At 37.0% G+C, this 20094-nt stretch overlaps 1 protein-coding gene across 1 annotated transcript in view; it reads right to left on the bottom strand.

Annotated features, from left to right (window-relative positions):
• The window catches only part of GOLGB1 (golgin B1), an 83700-nt gene that overhangs the window by 45263 nt on the left and 18343 nt on the right, over positions 1–20094 (bottom strand). The window contains exons 6-11 of the mRNA XM_060198300.1: positions 16131–16256; positions 11988–12110; positions 10498–10611; positions 9528–9930; positions 8016–8131; positions 4995–5109 (exon numbers count right to left, since the gene is read on the bottom strand). Of these exons, the coding sequence (XP_060054283.1) occupies positions 4995–5109; positions 8016–8131; positions 9528–9930; positions 10498–10611; positions 11988–12110; positions 16131–16256 (997 nt within the window). The remainder of the gene's footprint in view (positions 1–4994; positions 5110–8015; positions 8132–9527; positions 9931–10497; positions 10612–11987; positions 12111–16130; positions 16257–20094) is intronic.

The raw sequence follows: 20094 nt of genomic DNA, 5'->3' as shown, positions 1-20094 counted from the left end.
ATAATATTGCATCCGCCGATCACAACCTAACCAAAGCAACGATTGCCATCTCAACATGCTTCACCTCAGAGTGTATCCAGAGACTTCACGTGTGGAATGACAACCCTTCAGCTTCATTACTCGGGTGAGACCTTTCCTTTTATAGTACACTCTAATTTTATCTCAGGTAGTTCACTTTCTAACAAAGTCCCATAACCTAGACATACACCAGTTTCTGTGAGAGAGAGCGTATGTGCACACGTATCCATAAACTACTGCAAAATATATACCTGAAAGCAGGATTACACTAGAGTTTGCAGTGAGTACCTCCCTAACACTTCCTCTCCACTATTCCAAACTTGGGATCCATGATTGCTCAACAAATTGTTTGGCTTTGTATGTTAACTCTCTTTTCAATCACCAGGTTCCAGATGCCACCAGGATGCTGGCTAGGCTTCCCTGGATTGAAGACCCCACCAATGTGTCCTGGAGCTCAGCTTCCCCAGAGACACACCTTACTAGGGAAAGAGAGAGGCAGACTGGGAGTATGGACCGACCAGTAAACGCCCATGTTCAGCGGGGAAGCAATTACAGAAGCCAGACCCTCTACCTTCTGCAACCCTCAATGACCCTGGGTCCATGCTCCCAGAGGGCTAGAGAATGGGAAGGCTATCATGGGAGAGGGTGGGTTATGGGGATTGGGTGGTGGGAATTGTGTGGAGTTGTACCCCTCCTACCTTATGCTTTTGTTCACTAATCCTTTCTTAAATAAAAAATTAAAAACAAAACAAAAAAAAATTGAAATCCAGAAATCAATTCCTTTTACTATAGCAACAAAAACAATAAGATATCTAGGAATAAACCTAACCACAGAATTGAAAGACTTGTATATTGAAAATTATGAGTCACTACTCAAGGATATTGAAAAAGATGCAAAGAAGTGGAAAGATATTCCACGTTCATGGGTTGGAAGAATTCACATCATCAAAGAATATACTACCCAGAGCCATCTACAAATTTAATGCTATCCCCATCAAGATCCCAACCACATTTTTTAGGAGAATAGAACGAATGTTACAAATGTTTATCTGGAGCCAGAAAAGACCTAGAATTCCCAAAACAATCTTGAGAAAAAAGAACAGAACTGGAGGCATCATACTCCCAGATCTCAAACTGTATTATAGGGCCATTGTCATCAAAACTGCTTGGTACTGGAACCTGAATAGACACACTGACCAGTCAAATAGAATTGAGAGCCCAGAAGTAAGCCCCCACACCTATGGTCATCTAATCTTTGACAAAGGGGCCCAGACTATTAAATGGGGAAAGCACAGTCTCTTTAACAAATGCTATCGTAAAAAATGTGTTGAAACATGCAGAAGAATGAAACTGAACCACTATATCTCACCAAATACAAAAGTAAATTCCAAGTGGATCAAGGACTTGGATGTTAGACCACAAACTACCAGATACATAAATTTTAAAGACATCTTCAATGAAAGGATTCCAATTACAAAGAAGACTAAAGCAAGCAAAAACCTATGGGACTACATCAAATTAAAAAGCTTCTTCACAGCAAAAGAAACCACTACCCAAACCAAGAGACCCCTCACAGAATGGGAGAAGATCTTTACATGCCATACATCAGACAAGAAGCTAACAACCAAAATATATAACGAGCTTGCCAAACTCTTCAACAAGAAAACAAATAACCCCATCCAAAAATGGGGAGAGGACATGGACAGAATATTCATCACAGAAGAGATCCAAAAAGATGAGAAACACATGAAAAAATGCTCCAAGTTTCTGACTGTCAGAGAAATGCAAATAAAGACAACAATGAGATAACTCTTCACTCCTGTGATGATGTCATACATCAGAAAAGGTAACAGTAGTAAATGCTGGAGAAGTTGTGGGGTCAAAGGAACTCTCCTACACTGCTGGTGGGAATGAAAACTGGTCCAGCCTCTGTGGAGAACAGTCTGCAGAACTCTCAGAAGGCTAGAAATGAACCTACTCTATGATTCTGCAATTCCTCTCCTGGGGATATATTCTATGGAAGCCAACACACCCATCCAAAAAGATCTGTGTACACATATGTTCTTATCAGCACAATTTGTAATAGCCAAAACCTGGAAGCAACCTAGGTGTCCAATCACAGTGAGTGGCTAAACAAGTTGTGGTATATATATATATTGGAATACTACTCAGCTATTAAAAATGTTGACTTCACCATTTTCAGCCGATCTTGGATGGACCTTGAAAAATTCATGTTAAGTGAAATAAGTCAGAAACAGAAGGATGAATATGGGATGATCTCACTCTCAGGCAGAAGTTGAAAAACAAGATTAGAAAAGAAAACCCAAGTAGAACCTGAACTGGAATTGGTGTATTGCACCAAAGTAAAACACGCTGGGGTGTGTGGAAGGGAGAATACAGGTCCAAAAAGGATGACAGAGGACCTAGTGGGGGTGGTATTGTTATATGGAAAACTGGGAGATGTTATGCATGTACAAACTATTGTATTTACTGTCAAATGCAAAACATTAATTCCCCAATAAAGAAATTTAAAAAAAATCTTTTTTAAAAAAGTATCAGCACCTTAGAGGAGAAAAATAATGAGTATGCCAAGGTATTTATATTTATACTCTTTCTGGGGAGCAAAGACAGAAACTCAAAGGAGGAGAAGCAAAAGTATTATATATTACTCTGATTGTCAAAATGACCTTCTTGATTTAACCTTTTATTTGCAGTCTCCTTTTTTGTTCATTACTCCTGAAATGTTGATCTTTTTGCTTTCATGTATATCTTTTATCCAGATCTCATGATATTTTTCCTGCTATTTTCTCTGCATGGAATGTTCTTTGTTCATTCTTTGTGGAAGGCTATCTTCTGCTCATTAGTTAGTTTCAAGTTCTAGAGATGTATCCTGGCCATTCTAATACTACTTTCCTCTTCTTCCAGGCAAAGTCACAGTAATGTGTCTAACCTTTTACTCTGTACTCAATGAAATTTTCTCACTTACATACATTTATGGCATATTTTCCTCTCTACAAGATTCAAAACAGTATCCCCAGCAATTAGACAAGTATTGGAACACAAAAAAGAGGGTACAATAGATGAATGCTCATGAAATAAAAGAACTCAACATGGTGTATAATGTGTTCAGACACATTATAAAGTTATTTGAGGAAGAGATACAGTAGGAAAAATGTAAATTTAAAGGTGAACTCAATAAAGCATAACAAGTTAAGCAAAAGTAACCTCTGAGACTGGATACAAAAGTTAAGAACAGAAAACTTTAATAAGGCCAGTGATCCTTAGAGAAAAGAACAAAGAGAATGGAACTCCTGCAACATCTCTAACCTATAATGAACTATGTGAAAGTGACAGAGTGTGTTTGTAAAACTCTAAAATATGCTCTCTTTTAAAAATATTTATTTATTTATTCCCTTTTGTTGTCCTTGTTGTTTTATTGCTGTGGTTATTATTGACGTCATCATTGTTGGATAGGACAGAGAGAAATGGAGAGAGGAGGAGAAGACAGAGACGGGAGAGAAAGACAGACACCTGCAGACCTGCTTCACCACCTGTGAAGTGACTCCCCTGCAGGTGGGGAGCCGGGGCCTTGAACCGGGATCCTTACACGGGTCCTTGCGCTTTGCACAAAGTGTGCTTAACCCGCTGCGCTACCACCCTACTCCCGAAAAATATGCTCTTAAGCATGTACTTTGAATATGTAAAATGATAAGGCAGAAAATGTTTGCTTTAAGGTTTAAGTAATCATACAAACCTTATATTTTTTCTTACTCTTAGAAGGTAAAGTGGAAGAATAAATTAATCCAGAATATAGTAGATTAATATAGGTTGGTTAACTATGTACTACCAAAACCATAAAGTACTTGTAAACAGATGACAGATAAGACCTATAGTTATTAAGAGCTATTCACTCTTAATAACTGTCTATACACTAATGGAACAAAATGCCAAATTAGGTTAACAAAGCTTTATTCAGCAGTCACATGTCAGATACTTTATCAGTTCTTGATAAATGGCAAAGCAAAATAAAAAACAAAGTTCTTTGCACTTGAACTTATATTTTATCTTTGGTGAATTTACAGTGTGAAATCTAAACAAACTAGCTTAATACAACGTTAAAGTGACACAAGCAATAAAAGCACAAAAATGCATTTAATCTAATTTGGGGAAATCAGGGTCAGGTACAGTTCTTGAGAAAAAAAAATTCTAATTGACTCCTGAAAAATGAGTATGAATTAGGCAGGTTAAATGGAAGAGCTAAATAGGGCTCTGAACATTAGAAAGTAAAAAGTAAAATCCAACAAGGTTTCTACCCTCAAGTCTTTATTTGTATGATCTCTATTACTTCATGTCACAAAGTTATTACCATGAATGACTTTCCTTACTTTATTTTGCCTTTTGAAAGTCACTATCATTGGTGGTGGGTGTAGCATGGACCTATACCCCATAGTCTTTTAATCATGAAAACTAAGTCACTAATAAATTTAGAGTGGAGGAGATAGTGTAAGAGTTATGCAAAAGGATTTTTATGCCAAAGGCTCCAAGTCTAAGGTTCAATCCTCGCATCAGCATAAACCAAAGTTAAGCAGTGTTCTGGTTAATAATAATAATAATAATAAATATGCAAAGTATATTAAATTTTTGAAAGAATAAACTTTGAACAATTTAAAATGTAAAAAAAGTCATCATCCTTCTAAAAGTTCTATACAAGTCACCCTTTTAAGAGTCTTTGATTGCTCCAAAATGGATATAATATAGAAATTCTATTGCTTTTATACTCCACTCTACAAAATATAAATTCATTAAGCCTGTATAAACACCACAACTGCTTAGCTGTATCTCCTATAACTATCATCTCTATTACCTAAAATTTGTATTGTCATAGAAGCAGAGAATCTATATGCTATATACATATAAAAGATGAGGCACTTAGGGGTTAAATAAGACAGAGGACTACAGTTTTCATTTATACATACCATTCTCAGCTTTCAGCTCTTCCAGTTTTACAGAACTAAGAAGCAGGGCTCCCTTTTCATTCTCTAATTCTATTACTCTCTTCTGCAAAAAGGCAATTTTCTCCTCTGTGTCTGCCTAAGTTGTAGAAAGACAATAAATTAATAATTCACCAGTGAAAAATGTCTCATACTAGTGTCCAGATAGCTGCCAGTATTTCTGTAACATGTGCGCTCAGCCAGATGCACCACTGCCCAGCCCCATGTCAGTATTTCTTTCTTAAAATTCACAGCTGTGAAAATATAAAAATAACTATTACTGGGAGTCCGGTGGTAGCGCAGCGGGTTAAGTGCAGGTGGTGCAAAGCGCAAGGACTGATGTAAGGATCCCAGTTCGAGCCCCCGGTTTCCTACCTACAGGGAAATCGCTTCACAAGTGGTGAAGCAAATCTGCAGGTGTCTGTCTGTCTGTCTGTCTCTCTCTCTCTGTCTTCTCCTCCTCTCTCCATTTCTCTCTGTCCTATCCAACAATGATGACATCAATAACAACAATAAAACAACAAGGGCAATAAAAGGGAATAAATAAATATTAAAATTTTTTTTAAAAAATAGCTACTATTTACTCACCTATGAAATCTTTGAAGTAAAGTTTCTTTTTTTAAGATCTAAAACTAGAAATAGAATTGCTCCAAAGCAAAGAACTTTGGGAAAGGAGAAGAAGGGAGGGGATTGGTAGTGGTGTGTAGGGGTAGGGGAAGAGGCCCCTGGTGTATGACCTAAATGGAAAAAAATCTAAGTTGTGAGGTAAGAATGTTTTATAGACACCCATCACAAGGAGATGCAAGATTGCATCTGTGTCAATAACTGTACTGTAATTCATTAACTCCCCAATAAAGAGAGGGAAAAAAAAAGTAAAGAAGATAATATGAAACTTCCAATTCATTAATTTCTGAATTTAAGGCTGACAATTAGGTGACAAAGAAAAAAATCCAAGTTTTTAGCATAAGAGAGAACATTTTCAGGTTCAAAAACAAATAGCATAGAATTTGGTTTATGTCACTTGGTAACAAAAATCACTCTTTTGAAGGAGAGTGAACCTGAAAAGGGGCATTCAAAGAAGAACAGAAACAAAAATAGTATATATCCCTTAAGAAAGAATGAAGTCATATTTTTTTGGTTTTTTCCCAAGAATAATAAAAATCCTCGTGTTTGATTTATGCACAATACTTATTTTTCATATGATACACATTTATCTAGCCATGTCATATCTTCAGTTTTATGTCTATAACAATTTTTCTTCTTCATGGGGAATTATTTTAAAGGATTTTTATAGAATTATGAAAAAAATTATATTTTACTGAAGGGTTATAATGCTGTACAATACAATTGTTGACACACAGGTATAACCTCTCATCTCATGATAGGTGTCTAGGTATCAACACCTTCTGAAACCAACCTAGCACTATTTGAAAACTTCTCAAATACCTCCCATATGATCCACGCATTCCTCAACCTTTAGGCATTTACCGAAAGTATAGATACAAACAAAAATTTGTAAAAGAATATTCACTGACATTTTATTAGTAATAATCAAAAACCATATTTTTCCTATCAAGTAAATGTGGTGTGTATGGGAAACTTCTTAATGATATAATACATTTTTTGTATACAAATATATACAAGAATATGGGTCAATTTCAGAATATGTTAAAAGAAATTTTACATGAAATAAACTAAACAATAAAGAAAATAAGTATGAGCCAAGCAGTGGCACACCTGGCTGAGTGCACACGTTATAGTGTTCAAGGACCCAGATTTGAGCCTTTGAGCCTCTGGTCACCACCTGCAGGGGGAATTTTTGCAAGTGGTGATGCAGTGCTGCAGGTGTCTCTCTTTTTCTCTCCCTTTCCAGCTCCACCTCCCCTCTCAATTTCTGGCTGTCTTTATCCAGTAGGTAAATAAAAGATTAAAAAATGACTCTATCTCAAAGTGGGAAAAGGATATGAACAGAATATTCATCAAAGAAGAGATCTAAAAAGTGAACAAACATGAAAAAAATGCTCCAAGTCATCATCAGAGAAATGCAAATAAAGGCAATAATGAGATACCACTTCACTCCTGCGAGAACATCATATATCAGAAAGGATAGTAATAACAAATTCTGGAGAGATTGTGAGGGCTAAGAAACCCTCCTACACTGCAGGTAAGAATACAAATTAGTCCAATCCCTGTAGAGAGCAGTCTAGAGAACTTTCGGAAGACTAAAAATAGAACGACCCTGTGACTTGGCAATTTTTCTGCTGGGGATATATCCCAAGGAATATAGAACACCCATCCAGAAACATCTGTGTATACCTATGTTCATAGCAGCAAAATTTGTAATAGCCAAACCCTGGAAGCAATGTAAGTGTCCAACAACAGATGAGTAGCTGAGAAAGTTATGGTATATATACATAATGGAATACTACTCAACTATTAAAAATGATGAATTCACCTTCTTCACCTTAACTTGGATGGAGCTTGAAGGAATCACGTTAATGTGAAATATGCAAGAAGGATAAGGTGATCTCATTCATAGACAGAAGTTGAGAAATAAAGAACAGAGAGGGAAAGCACAAAGTAGAACTTGGACTGGTTTGGAGTATTTTATCAAAGTAAAAGAGTCTCTGGAGGAGTGGGAGGAAGAAACTGTTCAGGTCCTGATGCATGATAGTAGAGGAGGACCTAGGCTGGGCGGCTGAGTGTGTTTTGCAGAAAACTGAGAAAATGTACACATGTATCAAAAATGGTTATTTACTATGAACCATTGATTCCCTCAATTGCAAAAATAATAAAAAAAAATTTCTAAGAAGATAGTGCTTGTTATTAATGTATTTTATGATCTATTTTTAATGGAATCACTTCCCAAAAAGGCATTTTACTGGGCAGAAAAAACAGGAGTTTTATACTTTTTTTTAAAAAAAAAAATATTCTCATTACAATACCCAAGTATAAATACAGCAAAGTCAAATAGTGCATATGCATAAGAAATGCATATTTAATTACCTGTGAGCCCTCATTATAAACATCTGGGAAAGAAGTCTGGGATGCTGTTTCATCCTTTGACAAATTTGGTTTATTTAAAAATTGACTAAGTTCTTCGCATTTTTTCTGGAGTTGATCTAAGGAAAAGAGAATAAATAAAAAAATAAGATATTGTCACAAGTCTGAAACTTAATGAAGTATTTTCTAGGGATACACTACATGGTCTATTTCAATTATCTTAAGCCTATGATTCCAATGGCAACACTTTTTTCCCTAACAGAGACAGAGAAAAATGGATGGAAGAGGAAGAGAGAGCAAGAGGAGGAGAGGAAAGTGGGGTGGGGGGAGAAAGAGAGAGAGACCTGCAGCATTGCTTCACTGCTTGTGAAATTTCCCTCCTACAGGTGGGGACCAGGGGCTTGAACCCAGGTCCTTCAGCATTGTGATGTGTGCATGCTTACCAGGTGCACCAACACCAATCCCTAACAGCAATTTTTAAAAAACTGTTTAAGTGCTCTCAAGCACCAACAGAAATCTCTGTCAAAGTGAAAATGAAACAGGTCCACACATTTTTATGAAACCATTTTTCCTTTCTTGCTTGAAAATACCTTTGAGTGTTTTTTTTTTTTCTTTCCTTCACTCTTCACTTAAGCATTATGAATTCCACCAAGATTCTATAGCACACTTTCATAGGGTTTAAACATAAACAAGGTGCAATTAAAACCGCACTACATGCTCATGGAGCACACCATTTCCCTTTAATGTCTCAAGGCTTTCTGAGTAATATTCATTTCTTCAACATAGCTTAATTGTCAACTTCTTTCAAATATCTTCCCTTAAATATGTGCCAGCCTATTATGATTAAATTAGTGTGTATCACTTTAATAAAGTAAAAATAAGTTGTCATCACCAGGGCTTTGTTGCTCTACGCCAACTTTGTCAGATATAGAAAGAAACTTCCATATCAAAGCTTCTCCCCAGTGCCACAGTATTCACATGCCACAGTCATAATGAGAGTTCTGGCCTGAATTGAGCATGGCAAAGCAGGGATCCTCCCAGGTGAACTATTTCATCAATCCTCAACAGTTTTTAAAAGAAATTAAGATTTCTTGAAACATTCTTAAAAGGCAAATGCTATCTTTAAAAAGAAATTCTTACGTATTAAAAGCACTCAGATTCACCTTTCAAAGTAGGGGTGACTTGATGAACCAAGTGTTCCTATATGTGTACCTAGATCTGGCCTGAGATATCAACAAATTAATACAAATTACTTATTTCAGTCACTGAATTCTTTGGAGTTCAGTCATGTTTCACTCAGCATTCTTTTCAATATTTGACACATCCCTATTAATAGCTCCTGTTATTGTAATGAAATTTTCAATAGGTTAGAGTGACAAATGGAATGCTTTTTAAAATCCCTCTACTGATTCTATTGATTTGAGCAAATGATGTTTTAAACAATCCCTAAAATTTTAAAGTAGGAATCACTCATGTATTTGGTAAGTGGGCCTCAACAAGCAATCAGATACTGACCTTCAAGTTCTTGAATGGTCTGAGCTGAATTAACAGCCTGCTCACTCTGATTTTGCAGAAGCTTTGAATTTTCATCCTTTAGAGTATCACAGGCAGAGTGCAGTTCTTGTTCAGTCTTTCGAAGTCTCACAATATAAGAAGTCTTATCTTCCATTTCCACTTTGTATTTCTGCTCCAGAGCACTGTATCGGAATTGTAGCTCAGCCTTGGCTTGACCTGCTTGCTCAAGCTGTTCTAGGAGATGATGCATTTCTCCCTGCAGATTATGGAAGGACAATTTTCTTTCCGCTACTTCAAGTTCCATCTTTTCCATCAGAATCTTAGATTCCTGTCTTTCTGTTTCCACAGTGTTTTTTAAAGCATTATGCTCCATTTCTATCTGCTGTAACTGCTGAGAGAGAACCTAAAAGAAAAAGACAAAGTCTTATGAGCTATAAGTTCATTTTTCATTTTAATAATCATAGTGAAGTGCTTCTCCTAAGTGAAGAATAGGACTAGACACCCAACCATACCTACGATGGCAAAAGAGACTGTATTTACTTCTTGATAATCTTGACAGGTGTTTATATTTACTTGAATCATATTTATTATTATTATTATTATTTTGCCTCTAGGGTTATCACTGGGGTTCGGTGCCTGCACTACGAATCCACTGCTCCTGGAGGGTATTTTTTTCCATTTGTTACCCTTGTTGTTTGTTGTTGTTGTTATTATTATTATTGTTGTTGGATAGGACAGAAATCAAGAGAGGAGGGGAAGACAGAGAGGAGGAGGGACAGACACCTGCTTCACCGCCTGTGAAGCAACCCCCCTGCAGGTGGGGAGGCCAGGGGCTTGAACCGGGATCCTTACACTGGTCCTTGCACTTTGCACCATGTGCACTTAACCCACTGCGCTACCACCCGGCTGAACCATCATTTTTAATTTAATGAACATTTGCATGGCAGGCAGTAAAGAAATTAGGCACTACCTGATTTTTCTGTTCAGCAGCAGTCAGCTCCTGTTGCAGCAAGTCCACCACCTGTGCACGGCCCAGCAAGGCTTCTTCATGTTCTTCAAGCTTCCTCTGTAGCACCCTCAATTTCTGAGAAGATAATTCTTCAGATATAATAGTCTAACAAATGAGCCTCATTACTTGCCTTTCAAAATGGTGTGTACATTTGTGTACTTAAGATTTGGGGAGATGTTAAGGATGATGGATTAAAGATGGAACACCAGCATGCCTTATTTTCCCATCCAGAAGTAGAAAGAAAAAAAAATTCTGGAGCTGGGTGGTGGTGCACCTGGTCGAGTGCACATGTTACAAAGCGCAAGGACCTTGGTTCGAGTCCCACCTACGGTGGGGGGGGGAGCTTTGCGAGTGGTGAAGCAGTGCTGCAGATGCCTCTCTGCCTCTCTTCCTCTTTATCTCTTTATCCTCCCTCCTTCCCTCTCGATTTCTGGCTGTCTCTATCCAATAAATAAATAAAGGCAATAATTTTTTTTAATTATTAAAAAAAAAGAAAGGGAAAAAAATCTTCATAATTGTCTTCTTCAGAGCATGGACAACAACCAAGCTGAGACATAAGCAAGTCTTTGAATTAAGGAGCTTCTTTAAAATGAGAGAAAGTGACATATTCAATATTTTAATTACACAGTCAACATCTTATACCTAAAAAACATAGGTACATATGTGACTCACTTGCCAAAGAGAACACTCTACATGGGTAAGAACCATTTCTCTTCCAACCAGGGCTTTAGGGCATGTGTGTAATGTATGTTTGTTATAGGTAAATCAATAATACACATAAACATTAATATTATTCTTTAAATATTCTTCTTTTAAAGTATGAATTCTGAAATAGTTGTGTATTCTGAAGGCCTGCTTAAATATTTTGAGATATTTCCACTAAGAAAGCAGTTAAATAGGTCAGCCATGAAATATCACTCAAGCATCTGGTACCACACTGTACTATATATACACTAAGTAAAAACAAATGCCACTGAGTTAGTAGATAAAAGATTCATAGACAATGAAGTCAACTTTCAAAATATACTCAATGCAGTTTTTAAGGACTATTGATTTAATTAAAAGATCTTATGGCTTCATCATCATTGCTTTTCATCTTAAATTTTTGCAAAATTTAAAAATGACTTCATTGATTTGAAGCACTGAATCAGGTTTTCAATACACAAAGGTAGCTATGATCACCAAACAGAAAAGAAACCAATTTCCAACCACCACATACATTTTGTCATTTAAATGCAGCTTTTGAGTACCAACACCCTGGTTAGAGGCAAGGTAAGGATAAGAACAAAGTAATTAATATGCAACAGAAGAAGACAAAAACACCAAAAAGAAGTCAACTAAGGAACTCACTAAGACCAAGTGAAGAACAGCAGGTAAGGGTGGGGAAGTGGCTATGATAACTTAAGTACGTGCTAACCAAAATGACAGTCAACTAAATGTAAGCAACACACCTGTTGCATTTCTGCTTCCACCTCTGCCTGGGTTACTAACTGAAGAAGCTCATCTTCATGAAGACGAACTTGTGTTTCAAAGCGGGCATCTTTTTCTCGGACCACCTGCTGCATGGAACTCAACTGAAGACACACACCAGAGAAACTATACAAGTTATACTCCTTAAATATAACTAATTACACTAACAAAGCTCATACTCTTTTCCAAAGACAGACATGAGAATTGATATAGAATAGATTGTTTAGAATAATTTTTGAATGTTAAGGATGATAATATTGGAAAAGAGAAAGTCAGATCTGACTGTAACTTCCAAATGTGAGAGAAACCCTATTATGGGATTGAGAAATCAGCTAAAATATAAATTTGTAGTTAAAACCTTATTTGCATGGTTATTACAAGTGTTTAAATATATAATAGGTATAGTGTAGTTTTTAAAAGTTCAACAGAAACTAGATAGTAAACATTTATGTAAAATGAACTTAGATTTCTGTTAAGCCCCAAACTCTACTGTTTATATCACACTTAATGTTCAAAAACTTTCAGTGACATTCTCATGTACAAACATTCTTATGCCAAATGTCAAACTAAGAAAACTTAGTTTTTAAAGATTTTATTTGGTTATTAATGAGAAAGATAGGAGGAGAGAGAGAAAGAACCAGACACCACTCTGATACATGTGCTGCCAGGGACTGAACTTGGGATCTCCTGCTTGAGAATCCAGTGCTTTATCCACTGCGCCACCTTCTGGACCACACCTAAGAAAACTTTTTAAAATGCATTTTTCTGAAATATCTTGTCTATTTATTAGATAGAGACGAAGAGAAATCAAGAGGAAAGGGAAATCAAGAGGAAAGAGGTGTGGGTGGGCACAGGGCCACACCAGGTAAAACTCACATAGTACGAAGTGCAAGGACCTACCTACTCAAGGGTCCCAGCTCAAGTCCTCAGCTCCCCACCTGCAGGGGGGTTGCTTCACAAGCAGTGAAACAGGTCTGTTGGTGTCTATCTTTCTCTCCCTCTATCTTCACCTCCCTTCTAAATTTCTCTCTGTCCTATCTAATAAAAAGTGGAAAAAATGTCCATCAGAAGCAGTGGATTTGTAGTGTAGGCACTAAGCCCCAGTGAAAACCCTGGAAGCAAAAAAGAGAGAGAGAAAGGGGGAGGGGAAGGAGGAGGCAGACTAGCAGTGGAGCACCTGGTTAATTGCTCACATTACAGTATGCAAGGACCCAGCTTCAAACCCCTGGTCCCCACCTGCAGGGGGGAAAGCTTCACAAGTGGTAAAGCAGGGCTGCAAGTCTACTCTGTTTCTCTCCCTCTATATCTCTCCCTCCCTTTCAATTTCTCTCTGACTCTATCCAGTAATAAATAAAAAATATTTTAAAATTTAAAAAAAAAGAAAAGGGGAGATAGAAAGAGACACCTAGGGGAGTCGGGCTGTAGCGCAGCGGGTTAAGCGCAGGTGGCGCAAAGCACAAGGACCGGCATAAGGATCCCGGTTCGAACCCCGGCTCCCCACCTGCAGGGGAGTCGCTTCACAGGCGGTGAAGCAGGTCTGCAGGTATCTATCTTTCTCTCCTCCTCTCTGTCTTCCCCTCCTCTCTCCATTTCTCTCTGTCCTATCCAACAACGACAACAACAATAATAACTACAACAATAAAACAACAAGGGCAACAAAAGGGAATAAATAAATAAAATAAATATTAAAAAAAATTTTTTAAAAAGAAACTTTAAAAAAAAAAGAAAGAGAGACACCTGCAGCACTGCTTTACCTCTCATGAAGCTTCCCCGCTGCAGGTGGGGACTAGGGGCTTGAACCTGAGTCCTTGTGCATTGCAACATGTGCACTCAACCGGTTGCACCACCTGGCTTAATTAATAAAACTTCTTTCAAAATTGTGTACAACTAGAAATACAAATCTTTCGAACCTTATTTTCAAAGAATTGCTTCTAACAAGGAATTTGGTGTATTTCCAAACCCACAGCATCATCTCAGTCAGCTATTTTCAGCTGTCATTATTTGTAAGCTCCTAGATTACTAAATAATGTAACTGCTTTTAAACAGAATGAAGTGAAAATTAATAGATTGTGAATAGATTGCTTAGTATCAGCGTTTTGCTTTTTAGTGTTTGTGTGTACCTGCTTTTTCATTTTCTTAAGATTTGTGGCTGAGTACGCCAACTAGTTCTTTGCCTACACTTTTTGCACTAATCCTTCAACTACAGCTGACTTCTCAATTTGCAGAACTATGAATTAACTTTTGGTATCCTACTATGTATGAAACAAAGATATTCATGATTTTTAAGATTATATTAATTCTGACATCCTAAGAATTTAGAATGCTGCGTTTCAAGTGTGTAAGCAGGCACTGGAGCCTCTCACTTGCCAAAGACATCTACAGGGTTTTTTTCCCTAAATATATCATATTCTTCATTTTTATTTTACTTATTTGTTGTTTTCAATGGAGAGAAATTGAGAGGGGAAGGGGAGACAGAGAGGGAGGAAGAAACCTGCAGGCCTATTTCACTGCTCATCAAGCATCCTCCCTGCAGGTGCGGAGCAGGTGATCGAACCCAAGTCCTTATTCATGGTGCTATATGTGCTTAACTGGATGTACCACCGCCCAGCCCACTCATATTCTTCTTTATGAGACTTTTCTCTCATCATGCATGCCCTACAAATAGAATGCCTTCTCCCACTTACTCTAGAGCATTAAACACAAGTTTTTCAAAACCATACTTTTTCCATGTAACCTTCCTTACCATTCTTACATTAACCTTTTTTTAAAAAACATTTATTTAGCATTTATGAGATAGAGAAATGAGAAAGGGCAGAAGAGAAAGAGGGTGAGAGAGAGAGAAGAAGAGAGAGGGAGAGTAAGGGAGAGGGATAAAGAGAAAGGGGGAAGGGAGATGAGAAAGGAGGGAGGGAGAGGGAAGGAGGAAGAAAGAAGAGAAGAATGGGAGGAGTGAAAGAATGAGGGAGGGAGAAGAAGGGAGAAAGGGAGGGAGGGAGAGAGGAACAGTAGATCATCATTCTGGCACACACAATGTTGAACATTTTCTGTATTATTATTTATAAAAAGGAAACACTGACAAAACCATAGAATAAGAGGAGTACAACTCCACACAATTCCCACCACCAGAACTCCATATCCTATCCCCTCCCTTGATAGCTTTCTTATTCTTTAACCCTCTGGGAGTATGAAACTTTTTTTTTTTTTAAAGATTTATCTACTTATTAGTGAGAAAGGAAGGAGGAGAAAGAACCAGGCATCACTCTGGTACATGTGCTGCTGGGAATTGAGCGGATGATCTCCTGCTTGAGAGTTCAATGCTTTATATATTGCGCCATCTCCTGGACCTTTTGCTTGTTAAGTCCAAATGTTTAACCATTGCATAACCTCCCAAGCAGGATATTAACCTCTTTTATCTCTCAAAATGTTTTTCTGTCTTGTTGCTTGCTATGCACTTATTTTGAATGAATTGCATTATGAGGCATCTATTAACACCCATTTATATATCTTGGCTTTCTATGTTTTACATCACATGACAGGAAACATTTTTTTATGAGTCAAAAGTATTCCCAAAGGAAAAATATGGGCAGCCAAACTAGAAATTTAGAAAAATAGAGAAAGAATTGAGAATACCAATCTAAGCAGTCTGATCCTGATGGCAGAAATAAATATGAAGAATATTCACATGCTGGTGCTGTTTAACAGTGAATCTCTAAACCTAGTACTTTCTCATATATACTCACTAAGTAATCTTCTGCATATAATTTAGCTTCCTGGTAATGTTTTAGCATATGGAAAGATTGGTCTAGTCAATAGTGTTTTGGTTTGTCAGTCTCTTTTGAAGACAGCATGAAGTCTTTCTTGAGACTGAATTTCTGAGTGCTATTAAAATCATTTCTGGGCCTACAGAATGAATAAACATTCATTCATTAGGCTAATCATCAAGGCAAATAACAGTTATAATTTTTTCAACTAATACCTCTCTTAATTTCTACTGTAACCCTGTGGTAACTTTTATCTACAATGTTGAAGTTTTTAAAAGTGACTGTCCTAATAGATGGGCCATGTACTAACCCACTAGCCTTCATGAGTCTTTACTCTAGTGATTATGAGATATCCCATCCTACCTGGGCAACTTGTTCTGCCTGTATCTGGCTGAGTTGGGCTTGCAAAGTACCAATGATTTCCTCCTTTTCTTGGAGCTGTTGCTTTATAGTTTCAAATTCTTCCATCTCTGTAGAACTCTTATCAAACTGAAGACAAGAAAAAAAAAGTATTTTTATTTAAGAAAAAGAACATTATAAACCTTCTTTTCTCATTTGTTCTAAATAGTAACCTATATATTTCCCATGTCCACCAAATATTAAGTACTGTAGATTTTTAAAAGGTAGTTATCAAAATTATTTGTTGGAGGAAAACAAGCAATACTCCAAACTGCCACATAGAAAGAGACAGTACAACTACATTAGAAAACTAAAAGGCAGGGAGTTGGGCTGTAGCGCAGCGGGTTAAGCGCAGGTGGCGCAAAGCACAAGGACCGGCATAAAGATCCCGGTTCGAACCCCGGCTCCCCACCTGCAGGGGAGTAGCTTCACAGGTGGTGAAGCAGGTCTGCAGGTGTCTATCTTTCTCTCCTCCTCTCTGTCTTCCCCTCCTCTCTCCATTTCTCTCTGTCCTATCCAACAACAAAGACAACAACAATAATAACTACAACAATAAAAAAAAAAAAACAAGGGCAACAAAAGGGAATAAATAAAAAAAGAAAAAAAAGAAAAAGAAAAGAAAACTAAAAGGCAATATTTAAAATAAAATTAGAAAGGTAGTCCCACAACCAATATACAAGCAGGTAGGGACAAACCACCAAAAAGCACAAGCCCTGCACAGGATTTGAATCTGTAAAACTACATGTAATGGCACTGAGAACTGGAAAAAACTCAAGCTTAAAACATCAACTGAAGCCAGCATGAATTTTCCATTTTTCTATATTGGGTGACTGAAATGGTATTTTTTTCAGAGAGAGAGAGAAAAAAACATCATAGCACGGCAGCTTCCTCCAATGTGGTGGGTACAGGACTTTGAACCTGGGTTATATGTGTATGGCAAAGCAAGTATACTCTCCAGGTGAGCTCTGCTATGTACTTTCTACATACTTTTACATCTATATAAATCAAACAGTGTAAATTCAACTCACACAAAGGCCAGGATGTGGAGCACCTGGTTAAGCATTCATATTACAGTGTGTGTACAAGGACCCAGGTTCAAACCCTTGGTCCCCACCTGCAAGGGGAAAGTTTCACGAGTGGTGAAGCAGGTCTATAAGTGTTTCTGCCTCTCTCCCTACCACCCCTCCCCTCTCAATTTCTGTCTCTACCCAACAATATATGAAATAAAAAAAATTAAACAGAAACATGATATTTAACTATAATTGAGCATCTTTCTAGCTTTAAAATATAGACACATTTGTAAGTTTAAAATAATGCATACTATTGATGCATAGTTCATTTATTTTTATTTGTAAGTAATATTCCACTGTATGGATATATACCATCATGAATAGTTATAATAGTGTTTGTTTACTGAAAGTGTTGTTTTTCTAAATTTTTTATTAGTGAGCTAATAATAATTAACAAGATTTTAAGGTACAGGAGTACAAATCCATACAGTTCCCCAATAGAGTTCCATGACCCATTCCCTCCATTGGAATCTTCCCTATTCTTTATCCCTCTGGGAGTATGAACCAAAATTCTTCATGGGGTGCAGAAGGTAGAAGGTTTGGCTTCTGTAACTGGTTCTTTGCTGGACATGGATGTTGGCAGGTTGATCCTGTTTCTATCTGAAAGGTTTTTTTTTTTTCCTTTATTGGAGGGGATTAATGGTTTATGGTCAACAGTCAAATACAGTAGTTTGTACATGAGTAACATTTCTCATTTTCCATATAACAGTCTAACCTCTATCATGTAACACTATCATGTTACAGGACCTGAACACTCCCTTCTACCCCCAGAGTCCTTTACTTTGGTTTAATATACCATGAAAGCTTTTTTTTTTTTATGAGGACTTCACACCTATATTTCACCACTCCTAGCAGGTGTTTTTTAAATTTCTTTTAAGATAGGTGAGAAGCAGGTACAGAGAAAGAGACACAGAGAGAAGGAAAGACACCATAGCAATGTTCCATGTTCAAGATGATTCCTCTTTGCACGGTGTGCCTATCTCACAATTAGGAGCTTGAACCAGGCTCCATGAGCATGGTAAAATGAGTGTTCTACAGGGTAAAACATCTGTGGCCCCTAAAACCATTCTACTTACCTATTTATTTTTTAGAAGATTTATTTATTTACTTATTTATTTATGAGAAAGAAAGAGAATCACAGGATCAGTCTAGCACATACAGTGCCAGGGACAGAACTCAGCATCCCATGCTTAAGAGTTCAACACTTTATCCACTGGACCACCATCTAGGCTGTCCTTTCTATGTCCATGTGTCTATCTATCTAGCCACCCATCTATCCCCAGACTTTTGTAGGGACTTTATGCTTACCGGAATCCACTATTACTGAGAGAGAGAGAGAGAGAGAGAAAGTGAGAGAAAATGTTAGCGAGAAACAGAAAGAGGAGACATACCACTGCTCCTAAGAAGTACTGAGAACTTGAACCTGAGACCTTGCACATGGGTAAGTGTGTACTCTACCTCTTAGTCCCTAAATATTGTTTAAATATTCATGTATTGATAGATAATTGAATTGTTTTCAGTTATAACAAGTAAAATTACGATGCTCATTTTTATAAAGTTATTTTTAAAATTTTTTTAATATTTGTTTATTTATTCCCTTTTTTGTTGCCCTTGTTTTATTGTTGTAGTTATTAATGATGTCATTATTGGGTAGGACAGAGAGAAATGGAGAGAGAAGAGGAAAATGGGGGGGAGGGAGAGAAAGATAGACACCTGCAGACCTGCTTCACCACCTGTGAAGTGACACCCCCGCAGGTGGGGAGCCGGGTGCTGGAACCAGGATCCTTACACCGATCTTTGTACTTTGTGCCATGTGCACTTAACCTGCTGTGCTACCACCCTACTCCCTTCTATACCATTCTTTATGAAAGGTATACTTTTACTTCTCAAAGATGTAGCTTCACAGATGATATATTTTCCAAAGTCAAATTAATTCTCCTAAATATAATGTGAATGTAAACATTAAAGGAAAATGTTGCAGAATTCTGCTCATTAGAAAGCTCTTAAATATGTTTAGAATAACTTAAGTACATAAATCTCCTCAACTAGAAATTTTATGAATGATAAGCAGATTCTGTATTTTCAGTAAAAATATAGCATTCAAACTGAGATTTAACTACACAATAAATTTCAGGCTGTGCAGAAAGAAATGTAAAATAACAAACATTTTATATACATTTTAAAATATAGTATTTTCATATATTGAACTAAAGAAAATATACTGCTAAAATATGCTTGTTTCCTTTTTTTTACCTTTTGTAATGCAACAGCTAACAAAATTTACTCATAATATTCTGTTTAGATATGCTCACGTAGATAAATATAAAGGATTAGAAAAGAAAGTGAAGAACTAGAAAAGAAAGTTTATAATTTAAAAAGCCCTGCTGGTATGTATCTGCACAACACACACACACACACACACACATTCAGTAATTTTTTTTTAAGTTTTCCTATATCAATCTATCTCTTAAAAACTTGAAAAAAATAGTTTCATATATAAATAAAGAACACAAAAGAATCAAGGTAAGTCCCTATACAAGACATGAAAAAAAATAAATTAAAATTAGAAAAACTCAGAAATGAAGTGATAGAACTCAGAAGGAAATTGAAATCAAAGAACTAAGACAAAATAAAAAGAGCTGGGGCCAGGCAGTGGTGCACCCGCTTAAGTACACATAGAACGAAGGGCAAGGACCCACACAAGGATCTGGTTAAAGCTCCCACTCCCCACCTTCAGGGGGGACACTTCACAAGCACTGAAGCAGGTCTGCAGGAGTCTATTTTTCCCTCTCCCTCTTTATCTCTCCCTCCCCTCTCAATTTCTCTCTGTCCTATCCAATAAAATGAAAAAGATATGA

This window comes from Erinaceus europaeus, chromosome 9 (assembly GCF_950295315.1).
Source record: "Erinaceus europaeus chromosome 9, mEriEur2.1, whole genome shotgun sequence".
Taxonomy (NCBI): domain Eukaryota; kingdom Metazoa; phylum Chordata; class Mammalia; order Eulipotyphla; family Erinaceidae; genus Erinaceus; species Erinaceus europaeus.
This window is presented reverse-complemented; position numbering and strand designations above follow the sequence as displayed.